Source organism: Pantherophis guttatus, chromosome 1 (assembly GCF_059756535.1).
Source record: "Pantherophis guttatus breed Tessera chromosome 1, ASM5975653v1, whole genome shotgun sequence".
Classification (NCBI taxonomy): domain Eukaryota; kingdom Metazoa; phylum Chordata; class Lepidosauria; order Squamata; family Colubridae; genus Pantherophis; species Pantherophis guttatus.
The window spans coordinates 96304087-96325847 of record NC_142063.1 but is presented as its reverse complement, the minus strand read 5'-3'; the positions used below and the strand labels follow the sequence as shown (position 1 = coordinate 96325847).

The following is a 21761-nucleotide window of genomic DNA, read 5'->3' as shown; positions in this document are numbered from 1 at the left end:
AAAGCAATAAAATGACTGGCTGAGGATAATTCTTGTGTCTGAGAAGGCAAGCAAGTTCAGCAACAGAGCACATGGTGTGCAAATTAGAATTCGAGGATTTGAGAAAAATAACTACTCCAAAGAATAGAATGGATCCCACATGATTAAAAAGCATCCACAAAAGAGATCTAAAACAAGATGGATCGACTACATCGGCAAGTATTGCGGGCCCAATTGGCAAAAGAAAGCTCAGGACCATATTGGTTGGAAACATGCAGAAGAGCCAGGGGTGAAATGCTCCCAGTTCGGACCGGATTACCCGATCCGATAGCGATGATGGCAGGTGGTTCAGAGAACCGGTAGCAAAAAATCCCTGCCCACCCCTCATGCCTAACTGAGCCACGCGATCATCAAAGGCTCTTTAAAAAAAACTTTTAAAAGCATTTTTTCTTCGGTCGAAGAAAAAGTAAAAGTAAAAGTACTTTTAAAAGTTAAAAAAAAGGCTCTGATGATCGCGCAGCTCAACTGGGATCGTCAGAGCCTTTTAAAAGCAAAAAAAAAGTTGACCACGCCCACCCAATCACATTATCCCCACTACCAAGCCACGCCCACAGAACGGTAGTAACAAATTTTACATTTCACCACTGAGAAGAGCCCTTCATCCTGTAGTGGATAGACAATGGCTATGATGATGGTGCAATAAATACTTTGCAAAATGGAACTATATGCAAGCTCTATTTAAGGCAGCTTATCTACTTAGACTGATCTAGATAGAAACTCTTCACTTACAGAGTTACAGAGAAAGCCATCTATTTCCTTTTTGTGAAAAGATAAAATGGGCAAAATATTATTTCAATTTTGACTGCACTGTTTCTGTTGATAAACTTGTTAAATTTAAAACACAAGCAAACTTGCATGTTGCAACAGTTATTCAGTCTGTGAAGTGAACACTTTTGAGAGTTGTGTCTTGGAACATTATAGAAATGACAACAAAACTTTTAATAAAAGTAAAGATGAGAAGAACTATACAACTGGATCAACAAATATATGGGTAAATGTCTGCCTAGAAGTTTGCATTTAATTCCAAGTTAGCTCTTACAGTAGCTTTAGCAAACATGATTGCTATGAACACTCCATTGTCTATTCCTGATCCTTTCACAAGCTTTCCTCTCATCATCATCACAGAGTTTTTCTAAATCTTTGAAATGGAATTCTTTGGTCATCTTAAAATATCAGTTCTTGTCAAGATTTGAAGCTAACGCCAAGGCTTTGAGAGCTGCGTTGAAGAGAATGCGAGTGGAAGAGAGATACACCATATAGAGAGTAACAGTACTCTTGACTGCTCATTCTGTGAATTACTGTATATCATGCCTTTAAGACATCTCTTGAGAGAACACAAGAGTTATTGGACTCCCCTCCCCCCCGGTAGTTGCTCATAAATTTCCATCCATTGCTTCTTATTCTACTTTCATAAATTGCCTCCCTGCCCCCAAATACAAAAATATGGACTTGCTCACCAAGCTAGTACTATTATATCACATTATGTTGAGATATAAACCACTGTGATGTACTTTTTATAAATTCATGATTTATGTAAATCTGGCAATCTGGAGAGAAAGTTACCAAGAATGCCCTGGCCATAGATGTGATGTCACATTGCTTGTTAGTATTAATGTAAGAAGGGCAATAGAAAAACAAGCCAGCAGAAGAGCCAAGATTTCACAAGCACGAGTTTACAAAAAAAAAACATAAAGAAGTGGCCGGAAAGACAGTCTAAGGAACTAAGCATTCCATTTGGTCATGAAGAGTCAAAGGGACTAAGCAGAAGCAAAATTAAGCATCCTCTTTTTTTTCTACCTTTTTCTGTCTTCTCTCATGTGTTTTAGATTTCATCCATATACAGCAATGGTGAAATTCAATTTTTTTTACTACCGGTTCTGTTGGGCATGGCTTGGTGGGCATGGCTTGGCGGGCATGGCAGAGGAAAGATACTGCAAAATTTCTATTCCCACCCTACTCCAGGGGAAGGATATTGCAAAATGTCCATTCCCACCCCACTCTGGGGCCAACCAGAGGTGGTATTTGGCGGTTCTCTGAACTACTCAAAATTTCCACTACCGGTTCTCCAGAACCTGTCAGAACCTGCTGGATTTCACCCCTGATATACATCAACATCATTTTTATAGACTTACTGTTTGAAAATTGGTCCTGGATCATGTGAACTAAATGAAAAGAAACCAAATATGCATTCTCAGGCTGCCTGTCTATGGCTGATGTATGTTCGGGCAGAAAGTCTCAAAGAAAACTATAAAGTTTGCAAATGTAGCTGTAATGTCATGGCTAACCCTTTGCACAACTTCAGGTTGTGTGCCAGTTGCAGCCTGTCCTGCATCAGGAGTCCTTACACTCAATCATTCAAGCCCTAATCATCTCATGGTTGGTGCTGTGTCCTGTTTGCCCTATGGTCCGCCCCTGATGCAGTCCCTTCGGCGTTTCCTGATTGGCTGAGACACTGCCAGCGGGGAATATAAAAGAACTGTCAAAGTGCCGGCGCACTTCTATCTCTGTCAGCTGAGCAGAGCCAAGTTTTGTTAGTTGTTACTGTTAGTTAATAAATCTGTTAGCCTTCAGATCCGTCTTGCCTCAGTCCGTTAGTCCCTTCCAGGACATAACAGCTGGACTGTTGCAGCACAATGTGAGGCTCCCCTTGAAGAGCATTTGGAGGCTACAGCTAGTGCAGAGTGCAACAGACACAGGTACTTCTTGGGGTCCCAAGTATGGTCTATGTAATGCCAGTGCTCTGCAAGCAGTACTGGCTGCCATTTTGCTTTTGGGTGCAATTCAGGGTGTTGGTAATCACCTTTAAAACCCTTCATGGCATGGGTCCACAGTTCCTAATACAGCTATCTCTCTGAAAACTGAAGCAATGTGTATAGCCCCTTTTTAGTTGCTGTTTCAGAGTTGTGTATATACAAGTGAAAGAAATCTCTTTTCTCTAATCTGGAGTCATCATAAGTGTTGAACCATCATACCAAGACCTATTAGTGTCAGGTTTCCGAGTGGGAATCAAATATATCTCTGCTCAATTTCTTCCTATCTCTTATGTTGCATTTATCAACATCCTCCAGTCAACCATGTTCATCCCATTTTCCTTATTTAAGTAGTTGAACAAAGATCAAAGTTATCTTGCAATCCACAGTAATGTTTCTGAATTTTTTATGTCACATTTCTCCAAATCCTTCATATAGAGCAAAAACACCCAAATGTCTTCATTCTAAACCAGGGGTGTCAAACATACAGCCTGTAGGCCAAATATGGCCTGCAGAATGATATGCTAATTGTAATTCTTAAGCACAGAGTTAATCTGCTTGTATTTTACTGAATCTGCGGTTTACTATTATTGAATTTATTCTTCAAGAAGATATTGAGTTCTAGACAGGGTGACAAATGGACTTATGTACATACGGTACATAATTCACTTTTCTCAGGAGCAAACACCTGTCTAATATCACCATTTCAAAATACTATGCGTTTTCTTTATGCCATGGTGCAACTGAAATAAATTTGTTCATTTTCTAGATTATCATTTGACACTTAATCCTTTTAATATCTAATTATGAGAGATAATAAAATAGTTGAACAAACTTCTCAAATATCTTGCTTTCCAGATGTTGAACTCCCATGCTACTTTTCTTGGCCAGTGTCACTATGGGAATTGGAATCCAGCACATCTGGAGAGGAACAGAGTAGGGAAGACTAATTTGGATAAGAAAACTTTTATAGCTGAAAACGATAGGGTAATCATAATTCCTCATAAAGAAAGGCCTCTGTTTTTTTCCTTGCTCAATAATTAGAACTGAAACCACCTACTATGAAATTGTGTTTTGCTAATTTTTACCTATTCTGATGCAAATACTTATTTTAATCCCCTTAGCTCATCCATCATGCATGACAGACAAGACTCAAGTCTATTGTATCCGTTTTTAAGGCTTTTCTGTCCAAAATGGAGTTTTTTCTCCTAATTCTTGAAAGGAGGGAACTTGCTTAAAACAAGTTGATGTTCTGTATAAAAAAAAATATCGGAAGTAAAATAGAGCTCATTAAATGATTTGTATTTTGGTAGTTATTGTAGTAGTAAAAATGGTAGCTGTGATCTTTCTAAAATGAAACATAGGCCACATATATAGACACAAACACACAGACAGAATGTTGTCTAGGCACAGATGGGTGCCAAATTGTTGTTTGCGGTGTCTTATTATTGTGAGAAATCACTAAATAGATATATGTAGGTAGATATATGTTGGATGGATTTGATTAATTTAAATTTAAAAACAAATACTATTACAAGTGTTGAAAATCTAAATCAGTGAATATAGAAGTTGAGATGCCCCTAAACCACAATTCTATATCTTATTCCTCAGAGTGGAGAGATTAAATTGAAATATAGGTTTGCAGAAGTATAATTCAACACCCACCCCCAAAAGAGTGGATACTCCCAGTGATTAAGATTAGGATTAAATATATTGAACCCTAGGATGGATTGCAGTGAGAACAAAGTTTCTCAAATGATAAAATCATGATGAATGACATTGTTGGCCAAAGACTATGAATTTGGGAATCAGTGAGTTCTAAATCTGTTCTGTGATAAATTCCTTTTGTAGGAAGTTAGCATCCACCCCTTTCCTAGAGGAATGAAATATTTTGGGAAATATTAAAAAGGCAGAATATTATGTTTCCCTTGAGGGGAAATGGAGAAGCATGTTTTAAAAACGAAGCAGCTCCCATCTTCCTGCCCCTACCCTTTGTCAATGGGGCAGAGGCAGAAACTCAATCTTTGACAATGGACCATCATCTGCAACACAATGGGACCCATCTAGCAACAGAAACTAACACAATAGGACCCATCTAGCAACAGAAACTCACCACATGGCACCTAGGAAGATTACATCAGCCAGCAAGGCTAGCTAAGACCCCCACCCCCTGGGAATCTGACAACCAATCAGGATACTCTTTCTGGGCCCCAGGAAGTTCAAAGCCAGAGAGGGCATAAAACCCGGGGACTCGCTGCATCTCGCCCCCTTTTCTGTTCAGGAACTCAAACCATGTGATCCTGTCCACCATTAAACCATCTTTCCAAGCAGTCTCCATGTTTCCAGTGTCTTTTTCCCCACTTGGAGCTGAACCCAGAAGGATATTTCTTCCTACACTTTATTTATATTTTTCAAGCAATTTTGTCTTGAGGGAGTAGAGCACAAAAAGTGACAAAGCCAAGGGATGGCTGACAATCCTAGTTTCAGAAACTGTTCTATTAATAATGTCTTTTATTCCAAATACTATTATGGACAGCGAGATACATATCATTTGCATCAGCTCACGTGGTATCCTATTAAATAACCTTTCATGTAGTAACTAATAAATTTTCATGGCTTAAGTGCACAGTAAATGAAAACATTCTGGTATAATATAAAAAAAACCCACTATAGTTATTACTTGACAGGAAAAACACGCTGGGATTTCATGCCTTTTTTATGAGTGCTGTCAGAATGAAAAATCTGAACGTAATTTATTAAACATGTATTTGACTATCAGACCAGTAGTGGTAAAAGAAACCCACTTCCTTCCAGTTCAACTAAGGAATGCAAATAAAAATTAAAATATAACACCCCCCCATCCCCCAAAGACCAAACAGTAAGGCAGAAGGATATAAGCTAATTTAACTGTGCAAGAGTGACCCTCAATATTTCTCCAGGTATGCTAAATCTCTTGTAGCTGCTAAATCCGATTTGCAGTTGAATGAAGCATCAGCTGTGGCTGGACAAGCCCATTTGCCTTTTGTAGGCAGGGCTTAGAAGCCGATTGATATGTTTTAGCACTTTTGGGATTATTGTGATTAAGAGGAAACCACTCCGAAGGATAGGGAAAAGGGTGTAAAAATACACAACCCACAGCTGGTAAACAGCATGTGTTTGCTATGAGGGGAGGTCATGACTAGCTGATCCTGCTGGTTTTAGGGTTGATTGACAGATAAGAAAACTTGATATAATGAAGCAAAGGATTGCCTGCTTTGGTAGCTCAGGGAAACAGTTACCATAATTCAGTAAACATGATAAAGGCTGTTTAAGGATGCTGTTCTGGCAATTAAAATTATAGCTGCACATTTTTTTTTAAAAGCCTGTAAAAGTCTTCTAATAAAGCGCAAAGGAGGAAAATGAAATGATCAATCTAGTCCTTTTTGAAGGTTGGCTTCAAGGGAGCGGTTTGGTGATTGCCTTCCTGGATAATGGAGGTATTTATTTAAAGGTAGAGCTATAGAACAAAATAAATGGATCTATCAAAATTAATTTTCTCAAGCATGAAAATTGTTTGGCTCCAGGAAATGCAGGGTCTATTTTGTTTTTATTTTTTTGGTACCCGTTCATTTATACAGGAGAAAACCCTTCAGGAAAAGGCTTTTTTTTAAATATATATATATATATATTAAACACCTGCCTCAGAAAACAGTGTTGTTTTGTATCTGCTTTCTTTCTCTTATTACTATTGTTAGTTAGTTGAAACTGTAGTTTACAATATATATATAAACAACCATTTGCAAATGCGCATGAAATTTTTGAATATCCAGTTCCTTTTTCTTCTTCCTCTTTTTTTTTTTTTAAAGAAAGAGTGGGGTTGTACCTCTTTCAAAATGTGAGTTTAGCATACCGCACAGGAAAGAAGACAAGCTTGCCAAGTCCTGCTGAGCGTTTTTTCAAGCCTGTGAAAAGAATGAATTATTCAACAGTAAGCATGCTTACAGCTGGCCATTTGGGAGCTTTGATGTGCGAATCAGGCGGTTGCATGAATGCCCTTATTGTCATGTTATGTGTACACAGTGTGTGAATTATTGAAAATAGTGAGGCCTGAGCCTCATCTGGTAGAGATTACAGTGCAGGCATGCTGGGTGAAGGTCTGTAATTGAAAATCCCCAGATGCTGTTTATTTGGCCCGTGTCACATGACCTTCTGCCGTAAGCTTGTCTGAACAAAACACAGCCTGTGCTGAGAAGGGCTGCCCAATCTCACAGGCTTTTAGTCCCTGCTTTTCCATAAGGCTCAGAAAGGGGATGGCTTTCAAAACTCGCTGTAGGGATGACTTAACACCTGCCTATGCTGTACTATTTTTGTGAAGGCGTAAAATAGATTTTGCTCATGGCTTTTAAATAGCAAGTCTCTTACCTAGCAGAGGAAACTGTATGAACTGCTGTTGACCTGCCTACAGTGATTTCTTTTTTGCTAATTTGGATTTAAAATGTCTTCCTCCCTCATCATGGCAATTCAATATACGCACATAAATGCTTGAAGGAAAGTATTTTTCCCCCCTTCTTCTCTGATGCTAAACAGCTCAGCCCTTTTTGACTGAGATGCTAAATTTTTTGAATGCTATACTCTAAGTGGTTATCTTAAAATAACTTTTCAAATGATGCTACTGAGAAGCATCTCTTAAACACCACCGGTTCAAACACTACTAGAACATGCACTGAAAATCAGCAAAACAACAACATCTGGATTTGAAGATAAAATTGTGTTGCCCTGCCATAGTCCGAAAGCATTTCAAAAGAATTCTGATGAAATCCATAGTATTTAAAAATTAAAATTGCGAAGGAGAAAAGCTCACTTGGAAAGGCAATAACAGTAGCTTGATTTAATTGAAAATAAGGTTCAAAAATATCAACTTCATGAATAGAAACCAACTATGAAAAGAAAAACACTAATTATGAATAAGATGCCCAAAATATATGCCCCAAAAACATGAATTGGAATCTTCTATGATGCTGGAACATATGAAAATAGAAATTCTCGTCTTTCATAATTTTTAGAAGAGGGCAGGGGTCCTGGGAGGAAGAAATATAAGAAACATTGGATTGGGCATAGCTGAGGAGATGGGCTTCTTTGTAGAGATAATTGCCCCTACAGGTAGTGCTCAACTTATGATCATGATCGGGACCAGAATCTCTTTTGCTAAGCAAGGTAGTTGTTAAGTGAGTTGCTTCCAATTTTGGTTTTTTTTCTGCCAGATTTGTTAAATGAATCACTGAGGCCATTAAGTGAGTCCCATTTTCTCCCATTTAGTTTTGCGTGTTGGAAATGGGTTGGGAATGCAGCAAATGGTATGCTGCATTCTGGATGCAGCAACCATTGTAAATACATGCCTGTTGCCAAGTGCCTGAATTTTAATACATGATCATGACAGTTGTAAGTGTGACAGTTGTAAGTGTGAATACTGGTTGTTACTCACTTTTTAAATTATTGTAATGGTTGCTAAATGAATGGCTATAAGTCAAGGACTTCCTTTATGTAATGAAACACCCTTCTGATGGAAAGACAAAGAAGTGAAGTTAAACCAATGTTGTGGCCTGGGAATTTGCTGTTTGCCTCCTTGTTAACTTTATTTACTGTGGATAATTGAATTTGCAGTAAAATGGAAGTCTTGAAGTAACATTTCCTGCTAATCTTGATTGGAGTCAAGTGTTTTCAGAATTCTCTTATTGATATAATATCTAGCCCTTTGCAGTTAGTAGAATATATAACTTCTTTAGTGCTGAGGGGCATCCTAGAACAGGTGGTCACAGCCAAGCCAAAAATGTGATTTAATATTAGTTGTAAGCTAAATTTAAATGTAGAGAGCCAGTTTGCTATAGTGGTTAAAGTAGAAGGCTAGAAACCAGGAGGCCCTGAGCTCTAGTCCCACATTGGACCCAAAGCCAACTGGGTGACCTTGGGGCAGTCACTTTCTCTGCCCTAGGAAGGAGGCAATGACTAACCTAAAATCTTATTTAAAAAAAAAAAAAAAAACTTGCCGAGAATGGTCCAGACAATTGCCAGGAGTTGACACTGACTCAAAGGCATGAAAATAAATAAAGAGTTATATAAGCTTTGTATTTTTCAATAATCACATTGTTTAGTGACAGAATTTTGCTCCACTTTGTAACAGCTTGCGTCTGAATTTTTTTCAGCTTTTTGTCTGCCGTTGTTCTCTCTTTTTAATACAGGTAGTCCTCGGATTCCAGTGGCAGTTGGGACCAGAGTTGCTATTGCTAAGTGATTTGTGATGTCAGGTGATCATGCCTCTTAGCAACGGCAGTTCTGGTAAGCCCAGTTGTCATGGTTAAACAAGGACCACATGAGTTGTTAAGTGAGGACCTCATGTGTTTGCGACTTCCCTGTTGACTTTGCTTGTGGGAAACTGGAAGGGAATGTAAAAATTTGTGATCATGTGATCGCTCAATACTATAATCATGACCTGGGCACCAAGGGCTTGGATTGTAATCACATGACCACGGGGGCAGTGCACAGTCAGAACTCTGAAGACCAGTCATAACTATCACTCGTTCAGTCCTATTGTAAGTGTAAATGGTTGCTGAATGAGTGGTCATAAACAAAAGCCATCTGAATAGTTTACAATTAAAATAATTTCCCATATGCCAGAACTGTTTTAGCTGAAATACAATTTTTGGACAAAACCAAGGGGGAAAAAAATCCAATGATACCTAGGTATTCGCTTATTGGATTCTCCCATCTACAAATAGCAAAAGAGTTTTAAAAATGGGAAAATGCCATTATGCAAAAAGAAAAAAGAAAAAGTTTGCTCGTATCTTTTCTTTGCATCTATTTTAAGTTATGTTCCGATGTGTATATTATTCATGATGAATTGTTACTTTTAGTCTTCATTGTAAATTCATATTCATTTCAGGTAGGAATGAACTGATAGCCAGATACATCAAACTTAGGACGGGAAAGACACGGACCAGGAAACAGGTAAGACAATCCTGCAGGATAGAAGATGTGTGCCAATGAATGAGTGAATGAATGCAGCAGATGCAGAATGAGGTTTACAATATCTTAGGTTTGCTTTGAAAAATAGTGCTGTTTGTACCACTCACCACTTCCATATAAATTGCTTAGGCACCTAGGACACTTGCAGGATTAAAACTCTTATAGACCTATAAAACAGTCTGGAACTATTAATCTATTAATATCAGAACAAATACTTTGCTGAGTTGGCGTGATGGATCTGTGTTTTCTTAAACTCCCGGCTTGTTCCCAGCTTATTGTTCACATCTCAAAAGAATTAGCACTTATGAAAACTTTCTGCAGAACCACATAACTTAGTTCTTCCTTTTAACACAGTGCATCAGCTAGAACTTGTTTAAGACCTACATAAATATTTGGGCTTCAAACGAATGGATCAACTGACGGTAGAATTGAGGAACTTCAAGGCAAAGAATCATATTTAAAAAGTAAGATACATTGATGGATTGGAATCAAGAATAGTTCACATGATATTTAAGAGAAAAAGAAAGAGAATGTTTCAAAATTAGCAAAACCTCAGGAATAACCAGTAAAATGCTTGTTTTCTTTGAGACAGTAATCTGCTCAGTGTAAGGCTTTTAAGTAAACTAGACCAAATTCTTTGTGTGAAACATTTCAAATAGAAATAGCCACAAGATGTTGTCTAAGGGCAAAATATGAAAACAAGGAAGTTTACCCCATGATTAAGTAGCCACTCAAATTTATATAAAAGATCCTGCAAGATCTATTACAGAACTTTATTGATATATTAAGCATTTTTCTCCAGGAATAGTAATATGTTTAAGCAGATTTTGATGGAAGGACTGAGGAAACTGGTGACAGAATTGAAATACTACTTAAAAGTTAGAAAAAGTAAATGAAGGTTTTGGTTTTTTTAATTTAATTTATGCCTGACTCTACAAGCTTACAATTAAAATTTTACAATTTAATAATTATTGTAAAAAAGAAAACATATATTGAATAAAAAGAATAAAACTGATCAAAAGACCAATCCCATATTATTAAATAATCAAAATATACCAAAATCCAAAGAAGCTCAACCACCATCCTTATCCGAGACCTATGGAAATAACCAGGTTTTTAGCAATTTGCAAAAAAAAACCAGTCAGGTGGAAGCAGTCCAGATTTTCATAAAGAAATTATCCTCTGGCTGACAAAGAATATCCAATTGATCATAGCCCTGTTACTGCATTGCAAACTGAGCATTTATCTCTTTCATTTGAGTGTCAAAGATGACCGATGTTGCCAGTGACATCTAGAAAGAATCCCTTGGATGGATCCTGGATTCCAGATGAATTCAAAATCTGTGCAATCAGGATTTGAGCTTGTCAAACGACAGAGTTGGAATGGGGCTTTTAAGCTATTGAGTCCAACCTCCAATCTAGTGTAGGAATCCACATTAGAGCATCTTGGACAGATGGCTGTCTAAACTCTCCTTGAATGCATTCAGTGAAGAGGAGTCTACCATCTGTCTGGGTAATTGGATCATATGGAAGAAAATACCCATACAGTTCTATAGACAAAGGCCTTTTTGATGCAGATGACCTTGCTGTAGCATAAGTGCCTTCTCTGGCTATGTATCTCCAGCCTTTGGAAGGGAGAAGGCTGGTGAGAATTTATCCCCATTGTTCATGTGATGACAGAATGCCCTAATTATAACATTTGAATAGGAGACCTGTAGGAGTTTCTTTTTTTTTTTTTTAAATTATCTATTTTCTGGAATATTGTTACAGCATGTGATCACTTCAAGCCTGTATAATTATCAGAGATACTCATATTTTTATAATAAAGTAAATTGATGCAAAGTAAATTGATGCAAAGCCCAGGTAAATAATAACATTGCAGGACAATTCTTCATGCTCATCGTTCAATTGCTTGCAAATGTTTCATTACTCAACTAATAACACACTCATCTGTGTGAGTAAGTGTGGGGTTTGCTACCTGTTTACATGCTACTGCTTGTCCTGCCAGTTTCAGTGTGGATGTAGTTTTCTTCCTTTCTTCCTGATGGTTCATTGATTAGAGTATTGTTTTTTGCCTAATTGTTTATCGAAAACAACCAACAGACTGCTACAACCACATGGCATTGCTATAACACACAAACCAACTAAAGTCCTCCAAAACATCTTAAGCAAACCAAAAGTAGTCCAACAAAAGAAAACGGGAATTATCTACAATATACAACAGCCACTATGTAGATAGAGCAGAGCGGAGCCTGGATAGCTCTGCGGACAAGGCACTGTAATTTAACACCAGCTGTCTGCAATTAAAGTAAGTTCGAATCTTGCCAGGCTCAAGTTTGACTCTGCCTTCCATCCTTTCTAAGGTAGGTAAATTGAGGACCCAGTTTGTGGGGGCAATAATCTGACTTTGTATAAAAAATATACAAAAGTATGAAGGCTATTGCTTTACGCACTGTAAGCCGCCCTGAGTCTCCGGAGAAGGGCAGCATATAAATCTTTTTTTTTTTTTTAAAAGAACAAATCCATGAACGCCAACTAGCTGTCAGAAGACATGATGAACACTCATTAATCTTACACGAATAGAGCCCACCACAGTTTCAACTGGGAAACTAGAGTATTAGTATTCTAGACCAATCTAAACTAAAAAATGCTAAGGGATTCCTGGAAGCTTAGCATTCAGAAAAATCAGCCATCAACAGACATACAAATAAACCACAGTTATATACCATTCAAGAGATATTTTTTAAAAATTACCTAGAAAAGAAACAAAAAAACTAGAACATAGCCTCCAGCAGCCAACATGCAAATAAACAGGGGTCAGCAACAGACAACAATTAGGCAGAAAACAATATTCAAGGAACCACCAAGGAGGAAACTCTACCTCCACCAACACTAGCAGAGTAAGCTACTATATATAAACAGGTAAGAAACTCCACTCAAACAAATGGTGTTACTTAGTTGGGTAATGAAAAGTCTGCAAGGAAATAATCAAACTCCCAGAGCACCAAGGACTCAACGGTTAAATTCTCATTTCAGATTTTACCTCCTAGTCCCACTGGGAGCAACTGTAGTACGCATGGCCATCTGATACATTTGCTTCCTATGTGGGTCTTCTCCAGATATAAATGGAGACTTTCATTTTAAGAAAGGAAGGTGGACTTGACCCTTCCCCTTTTGGGGGGGAGTTGTTCCATGTGCAAGATAATGAAAGGTTTAGGTTTAGGTTTTATTTGATTTGTATACCGCCCTACTCCCGAAGGACTCAGGGCGGTGAACAGCCAACAATAAAATACATAAATACACAAAATTTAAAAACCCGATAAAATCAAATTAAACTTTTTGGCCCAGACAAATTAAAATACCCCAATAATTTAAAAACAGATTAAAATTTACATATTTTAAAACGGGAAGAGATCAGGCCAAGCCCGCTTGATGGAATAAAAAGGTCTTCACAGCACGGCGGAAGGAACGCAGATCCGGGATCCTCCGTATCTCCGGGGGGAGCTCATTCCAGATGGTAGGTGCCCCCACAGAGAAGGCTCTCCCCCTAGGGGCCGCCAGTCGACACTGTTTGGCTGACGGCACCCGGAGGAGTCCCTCTCTATGAGAGCGTACTGGCCGGTGGGAGGCTATTGGTGGTAGTAGGCGGTCCCGTAAATAACCAGGCCCTAAGCCATGGAGCGCTTTAAAGGTGGTAACCAAAACCTTGAAGCGCACCCGGAAGACCACCGGGAGCCAGTGCAGCTCGCGCAGGAGAGGTGTTACATGGGAGCGCCATGTCGCTCCCATTACCACCCGTGCGGCTGCACTCTGCGCCAGTTGGAGCCTCCGGGTGCTCCTCAAGGGGAGCCCCATGTAGAGAGCATTACAATAGTCCAGGCGGGAGGTGACGAGGGCATGAGTGACCATGCGTAACGAGTCCCGATCCAGAAAGGGATGCAACTGGCGAATCAGGCGGACCTGATAAAAAATCCTCCCGGGCTGTGGGAGGGCTATGTGTCTTCTGTCTTCAGAACAAAATGGCATTGAATATTTACAGAGAAAATTAAATATGCAGAAATCCAAAATGTATATCTTGGTTGAACTGCAGAAAGCTTTACATGTATGTATTGTTTATGATGCCATAAAATTAATGCCAGTTCAGCCAAAACAGAAAAGGAGGGAAATGGTCTAATATCACTGATTCATAGTCATCTGCATTAAATATTTTTTTTCTGCCATCTTTTTTCCATGGAGAGAAATTAAATTGCAGTCACTCTTAAAGCTGAGCTCCAAATTACAATTAAAAGTAGATCTCTAAAATTGTAATCTCTAAAATTACTTTATGGCAGCATTTTAAATCCCATGAAATTATTTTGACTATTCAAAGATAATATTGCAAAAATACTTTATTTTATTTATTTTCAGTATTTTTCACACGTTTCCCTGAAGGATTATAATAAGGAATCCATTTATTTTACTGAGTTCAGTTCTAACATCCAGCTAACCATATGTAGAAAAACTAATGATGGCCTAATGTGATTCTTAGTTTAACAAATCAATAGCTTTGAAATGAATTTCCAAATTATAACTTTTCATTACCAATCTTAATTGGTGAACTCAGGTTACAGTTCTTTTTCTGTCTCCAAAATGTACCTAAATTTTAGAGTGCTGCTAGGAAGAAAATAAAATTAATCAGCTTATACCTGAAATTGTACTTTGAAAGGATGTAGTTGCACAATTATACTTTTCAGACACATTCGCTATAAATCTCAGGGCAAGACATACAGTGATGGATTAAAATTACAAAAAGGTCAATTCTAGTTTAATATTAGAACAGCATTAAGAGGTAAACACCAACAGTGCAGCCATTACAAAGAAAAATTCTGAGTATCCTCTTCCCACATGAGCTCAGTCAGAAGCTAAAAAATCTTGAGCTATGGATGGTTTAATTTGGAATCCAGCATGGAGCAGGAGGTTGGTCTTGATGACCTAAATGGCTCTTTTTGATTCTAAGGTTTTAGATTCTCTAATGTCTGAATTAGGATATTTCTGAATCAAAGGTAAGGGCACAGATATCAAGGTCAGTTTTGGAGTGAAGAACTTTAAAGCTGAGTAGGGTTATTGATCCACCTAGTTTAGAATTCTTCCTAAATATAAGGTGTATCCAAAATCAGGCTGTAGGTCTGTCACAGTATGTTTTATTAACTTTTTATTTATTTATTTTTCAAAGAAAATGTTTCTGTACTTAGGAAGTTCAAAGGCCATGCATCAAAGAGTATGGAATTGTTTAGAAGAAAATAGCAACCAATTTGAACATTTTTTTTTTAATCTGATTTATACGCCACCCTTCTCTGGAGACTCAGGGCGGTTTACAATGCGTTAAGCAATAGCCTTCATACTTTTGTATATTTATACAAAGTCATCTTATTGCCCCCATAATCTGGGTCCTCATTTTACTTACCTTAGAAAGGATGGAAGGCTGAGTCAACCTTGAGCCTGGTGAGATTTGAACTTGCAGTAACTGCAGGCAGCAGATGTAAGTGGATGTTAATTAGTCTGTTGAGCCACCAGAGCTCCCTACTTTCACGCTAAGTAATTTATATGGTATAATACATTGTTTATGGGCCCTGCAATTTGGTACAACCTGTAAATTGGCAACAGGTTTTTAGGAATTTTAAACTTGAATTTGTTTTTCTACAGCTGTCTGAAAATACTGGACAGTGAATTTCAAACCTGTGTACAAGAACAGAGCTTTATCTCTTGATTATGTAATAATTACAGGGAAAAAACCATTAGGATTTTTACGGAGTAATTGAAATCAAGTCACTGCTGAAATTATTGTAGGAGTTACAATTAAACATTTTATATGGAAAAGTACAATTTTTTGGTAATAGGTGACCTAGCATTCTTTGTTCTCTTTACTACGATGTAACTACCATTATTACCTAGACTTTTTGCTTTTGCTTTTGCTTTTTTGTTTTGTTTTGTTTTCTTTTATTTTGCTTTTGGAATCACATTGGGCCTTCTTGTTACACTTAACTTGCATCTGAGAATCAAATAATCCAGATTCTAGGGATTAAATATACACCCACAATGGTTGCCTTTGTTTTTCCGGACAATTCAAATGCATAGCAGTACTACTGAATGTTTTAAGTTAGATACACAGCAGGAAAAAAACGGAACAATCGGGAATAGCCACAGAGCATGGTGTGCTCAAAGTTTATATATATCAAAATATGCAAAGTGGGAGGGTGTATAATGTCAAAATTGAAGACCTACACGTCATGTGTTGATGTCCCATGCACATCCAAAAGGGGCAGGGCTTGGATTGTGACACCTCTCCCACTAATTTCCTGATTTTAAGCCCCGCCCACCTCAGTGAATGCCCATAATATGAGTTATTGTGTTCTAAGATTATATTGTGCAATAGGGTTAGCTGGAGTATGATTGAACATTTAGAGTAGGACTGGGGAACCATGTTCAAATTCCAATTTATTGAAAGATAGGGCCAGGCATTATTTTTCACTCTAAATTTCTGATTAGGTTGCTGTGATAAAAAAAGATCCTGAAATAAAGGCAAAATGTCACTGTCACACTACACTCTCTTTGCCATTTCACTGAAAATATAAGACATCAGTACAATGTACAGATGCTGGAAACATTAAATTCTTGAATATGATTTCTGAGGATATATTTATATAAGGCTACACTAGTGACTTTCTCTTAAACCAGAAATCTCTGAAGTTTTACAGGTTTTCTTTTACCTGAACCATTTCTTTCCTATTAAAAAAATAATTTTATAAAAATGGTTTTAAGGAAAGGGAGGCAGTTGCTGGATATAAACTGTTTCTTAATTGTGATCATAGACCTGCTTAGAGTGCACAATGTCTCCAGTTCTTTCCCATAGAACAGATTTCTGACCATGAAATTTGTGTACAGTGAATCAGAACCCTCTACAGATTGAAAAGGAAATCATTGGTACACAGGCCAGCCAAATCAACTTATTTATTAGGCTCAAAAGGCCCAGAGCCTAGGGCCAACAAAATTGTTTTAATTTTTATAAAATAAGAAAGAGTAAAAATTAAGTAGAAGTTAATTATTTTCATCCCTTGCTTTTCAATTTTGAAAATGTATACAATAAACAGAATACAAAACAAATCTAATACAAATAAAGTGTAGATAAAAAATTAAAACCTCAGTCATATATTAATTGCCACTGAGTTAATTTAATGATTATAAAATTTTACTTCAATTCTCACTGCAGGATCATTTTTAACACTACGCTTTTGATTGTAGTAAGGACAAAGTCCAACATAATAATAGTTGACACACACTTAGTGGAAAATAAGAAATGTAAGAAATCTGATCAAACCAGCGATCTTATTTGTAACCTATAGGTGCAGAGTGAATGCTAAAATTTAGTAGTCTTGATGATGTATCAGACATAATTAGTTGTTAACAACTAATTAGTATTACAAAATAATACATAGAACACTTACATTTCCTTATAAATGAACAGGTCTTAAGGTAGATTTGTGAGGCAGCTGCTTTAAAGAGAGAGAAAATTGGGTAATTTTCCTGCCCTTTCAGGACTTAATGGGAGTTTAATTCTTGCTGCATAATTTTATTATTAAATAGTTGCATTCTGAATATAATCCTACTTGGATCTTTTCTACTTTGTAGCTAGTAACGTTGTAGTGCCCTTAATAATACCACACTATAGATCAGACCAGGAAAACTGCAGTGAAGGAATTCAAATAATCTTCATGTATCTGTATTAAAATCATTGAATTTTAAAAAAAATATTCATAGCAAAACCAGCCTTGCAGTATAGTGATTATTTTTAATTTCCCGTTATAACAGTGCCTGTCTGAGCTTTTTTTGGTGGGGAGGGATAGCATTTTCTCCCAAAATAAAACTTTTTTCTTCAATATAATGTGAAATAATGTCATGAAGTTTGGTTAGAGACAAGTTGGCAAGAATGATTACCATGCTGGTAATATATGCAAGTTAAAACAAAAAGTGTCATAGCAACAACTACAATAAGAATATACGTAAGTATGTGTTTATAAAAATGTTTAATTGAAGTGCTGCTAGGCCATTTAAGTGCTTGTGATATTTACTGAGTTGAATTTAGAGCTATTTGTTTTGGGAAAAGATACAAATCTTGCTTACTATTTTTTTTGTGTGTGTGTGTCTAATATATATCTAGTAATTCCATATAATTAAATTTTAATTTGTTTACTTTTGAAGAACATCTGAAAATTTGAATAGCATCAGATTACAGTTACACAGGCTGTAGTCAAAACAATTTTAAGAAAAGAGCTCAAGATATAATAGTCTAAAAAGTTTTTCTTCCTTTAAATCACTGCAGCGATGACCAGCATTGGTAAAATGTTTGTGCTACGAAATATGGTGCATGGCTGGGAAATACGATCTCTTAATAGCAAAGCTTACTGATAATGCAAAATACTTTCCCCGAAGAAACTTTCTGGGTTTTTTTTTTCTTTCTTTCCTTCTTTTTTCCAGGCATAAATTTGATTTCTCGTGTTCTTTTTTTTTTTATTTCTCTTCTCTCCCTTTCCCCCTTTGTTCTCCCTTTTTTTCCCCCTTAAAATTCCAAACAATGTAGGTGTCTAGTCACATACAGGTCTTAGCCAGGAAGAAAGTTCGAGAAATTCAAGCTGCCATTAAGGTACGTTTGGCTTGCCCAGTTGTAGGGGGCTTTTCATCTCCATGGTTACAGGCTTTTCCTTTGTTTCCCTCCCTTCCCCTACCCTGCAGGTGTCTAGTCACATTCAGGTTCTTGCCAGAAGGAAATCTCGTGATTTTCATTCCAAGCTGAAGGTATGCGCTTTTCTGCTTTGGGGCTTGTGGTTGCTATGCGTTTCACTTCCTGTGTTCCCTGGTGATTGGAGGAATGCCTGGGGCTGTGATTCTTGTAACCTAGTTTCCTTGCATGTGGTAGCTGTTGACATTTCTTTGTGTTTAATCTCCTTCCCTCCCTCTGATTTCTGCAGTAGCATCTATATTAAACTATTTTAACACCTTGGAATGCTATTCACTGTTTGCATGCCAACTTTATAGGGAAATGTGTCCTTGGTTTTTTTTTGTTTTTGTTTTTGCTTTTAAAATCTCATTAGTAGATAAGAGTTTGTATTATGGGTGGGTGGGGGGAGCAAAACACTGGTTAAATAAAAGAAGATCTTTGTATGTGCTCAAGCACATATTGTAAAAGCTGAGATTTAAATCAGTATACCAGTTCTCCTGTATTGTTTTTAAAGATACATTTTCAGATGAGTGGCTAAATTCGCACTTTGCCTCCAGTGATGTTATCCTTATCTGCAACGTCCAGAGTTTACCTCTGACAAATCATTCTAGCCTCCACACTTTTTTATATTGACCAAACGAAACGGCCTCATTGGCTTCTTCTGTAGAAAAGTTAGGCGTGTGCTTAATCTGCACTCCCTGAAGATGTGGAAGTCTTTGTCAGATCTGATAAACAGGGGCTTTGTAGAGGAAATCCTGGATTCTCCTCTTAACAGATTTAAGGTCCACAGAGCACAAATAAGACTGGCTTTTGAGTACACAGAATGAAGATTGGGCTGCACAATTTCAGCTGGGTAGTTTCTTAAAGAGTATATATCCTGGAGAAGCTGTGCATCTTCACTTAAAATTAACGAAAGAGGGATGATCTTTTTTTCTTTTTCTAATTTCCCCAAGAGCAAACAAAGACAGCAAGCAATGTTTCATTTTCTCCATGTAAGAAATATAAATGTTGCATTGCAAGCCCCTGAATATTTTTTTTAATGGGGAAAAAAAATGACAGGTTAAGTGGAGGTGGTGGGGGGGTTTTTTGTGTTTCTATCTATTTTGTAATAATTCCTTTAAAAAAAAAGAATCAAAATACCTTAACAATTCAACCAAAAGAAACACATTTCAGCCTGTGAATCCTGTGTACCAGTCTTCTCAAACCTGATGTGCTCCAACTACGATACACTACAAGTTATATAATCCTGGTTGGAATAGGAATTATGAGAATTGTAGTCCAAAAACTCTGGAAGGCACCAAGAGGCTTCATTGTCTGAAATACTAAATACCATCAATGGCATTTGCCCCAGTCCTGGAACAGGAAAATGTCAACCACAGACTCATTTTATAAGTGATCTGTTTGTCAGGAGCTTCTGGTTTGACTCTGCTGCGGGCAGCATGTTGGCAGGCTTGTATGGCTGTTGGTGGCTGGCTTTTGAGCTGCACTGGCTGATTAGTTGGGGTTGGTGAACAGCTAAGTCAACTTAAAACATATTGCTTGTTAACCCAGGGTGCAAAGATGGAGAAAGCCGTAGCGTTTCAGACTAAAACCATCCAATCTAATGACTAAAAGAAGGCGTTTTAGCTCATGTTTGGAACATTAAAGCAGTGTACTGACTTTTAACTGCACAACCAAATTAATACTGGGCACCTGCAGCCTCCTTTGTGGACAATAAATTCAGTCATTTGTTCGTGTTGTACCTATCAAATTGCCTATTCCTAAACTTTTGTATTTACACTGCCGTGGTTCTGCTTTATGAAGAAAACATAAGTTGTTGTTGTTTTCACCCACCACCCAAAATAGTAAAGTTTCCTTTTAGAAAATGTGCTTATTTCTTACTTATGCACTTCCTTTTGTTAATGATGGTGATGGTGATAGTGGCGACGATTTCAAATTCAAATTTCAAATCTTTATTGTCAGTGTACAACATATGTACAATGAAATTGGTTGAGCTCCCTCAGTGCAGCCCCCCCAACACAATACAACTCACAATGAAGACAGAAAATCCCGTTTTTTGCAGAACAAATACCAATTATACTTACAAGCCTTCTTTCCAAGAAGTTACTTTACTTGTTGCCTCTCTATTGTTTAAAGTTTAGGAATTCTTTGTCCTGAATGCACTGAGTCTAAAGAATCTTTTAAAAGAATCCTTTGCTGCATTTTCAGAATTTTTGCCATTGTCACAATTTGAGGACATGAATCAATACAAAGAGACAGCCACCACAGTAAAATAAGCTTTGAGTGACAAGGGTAGTATCATACATTTTTTACATGATGTAAATGAAAGAAAAAATGTTCCTCTTATTAAGGAAGAGGTGGAGGACGAAATCGGATGGGATCCAGCCTTCAAAACTGGATCTATGTGGGGTTAAAGCTGGATATGGGTTTGTACATTAAGCCTACAGAAACTACAAAATTGGGAATGTCTTGTACGTATTTAAATATAGGATTATCTGAATTCTCTAGAGCAGGAGTGTCAAACTCGCGTCGTCACGTGACGTATCGTGGCTTTTTTGCCCTCCGCTAAAACCGTGCGTGTGTGTGTGTTCAGCAGGTGATACATCCGGCCAGCGGGCCGCGAGTTGACACCCCTGCTCTAGAGTAAAACTTGCTTAGAAAAAATCTGGATGCTGCATCGAAATAAATGTAACATTGTGATTGTATTAAATCCAGATATATGCGCGGAGAGGCTAAAAAGTTAAATTGGTAGGAAAAAATGGCAACAAAGTTTATGATAAGCCTTTTTTAGAGTTGATATTTGCTAAAAAATAGTTTAAGTGCAAGGTAGTAATCAACTATCTATCTGTGTTCTTCAGGGAGAATATAAAAATATATTATTTTGTCACAATCTGAGTTCTCTAAGAAATAATGCCCTTTTATATTGTTCATTTGGGACTAGATCCACTAAATTAAAAGAAGAAAGGAATGGATTTTTTAAAAAAAATTATTAACATCATACGAAAAACTTTCTTTCACTTTAACTTTTCTAAACATAAAGGAGGATTTGGACGGAGGATAAAAATGGGCAATAGGAGATAATCTTTTATATGTACCATGCACATTTTAAGATAAACACAAACTCTGCCCTGGTCTGTAGCAGATTCTAATGAGTGCAGTGCCCCTTGCAGTTCTGTCCATCTATTGAGCATGATTTACTGAGGAATAGTTTCTGAAAAAGCC

The 21761-nt window shown here is 37.3% G+C and overlaps 1 protein-coding gene and 1 long non-coding RNA gene across 9 annotated transcripts in view; one reads left to right on the top strand and one right to left on the bottom strand.

Moving 5' to 3' along the window:
* Positions 1–21761, top strand: part of TEAD1 (TEA domain transcription factor 1) — a 206602-nt gene that overhangs the window by 133445 nt on the left and 51396 nt on the right. For 4 of the 8 annotated variants that reach the window (XM_087878640.1, XM_034417115.3, XM_087878658.1 and 1 more), the window contains 2 exons: positions 9706–9770; positions 18554–18616. In XM_087878640.1, coding sequence (XP_087734766.1) covers positions 9706–9770; positions 18554–18616 — 128 coding nt within the window. Of the gene's footprint in view, positions 1–9705; positions 9771–18401; positions 18465–18553; positions 18617–21761 lie in introns of all 8 variants that reach the window. The other 4 variants (XM_087878628.1, XM_034417112.3, XM_087878637.1 and 1 more) reach the window with 2 other exon arrangements.
* The window catches only part of LOC117665351 (uncharacterized), a 42693-nt gene that overhangs the window by 2629 nt on the left and 18303 nt on the right, over positions 1–21761 (bottom strand). The gene's annotated exons all lie outside the window — the stretch shown is intronic.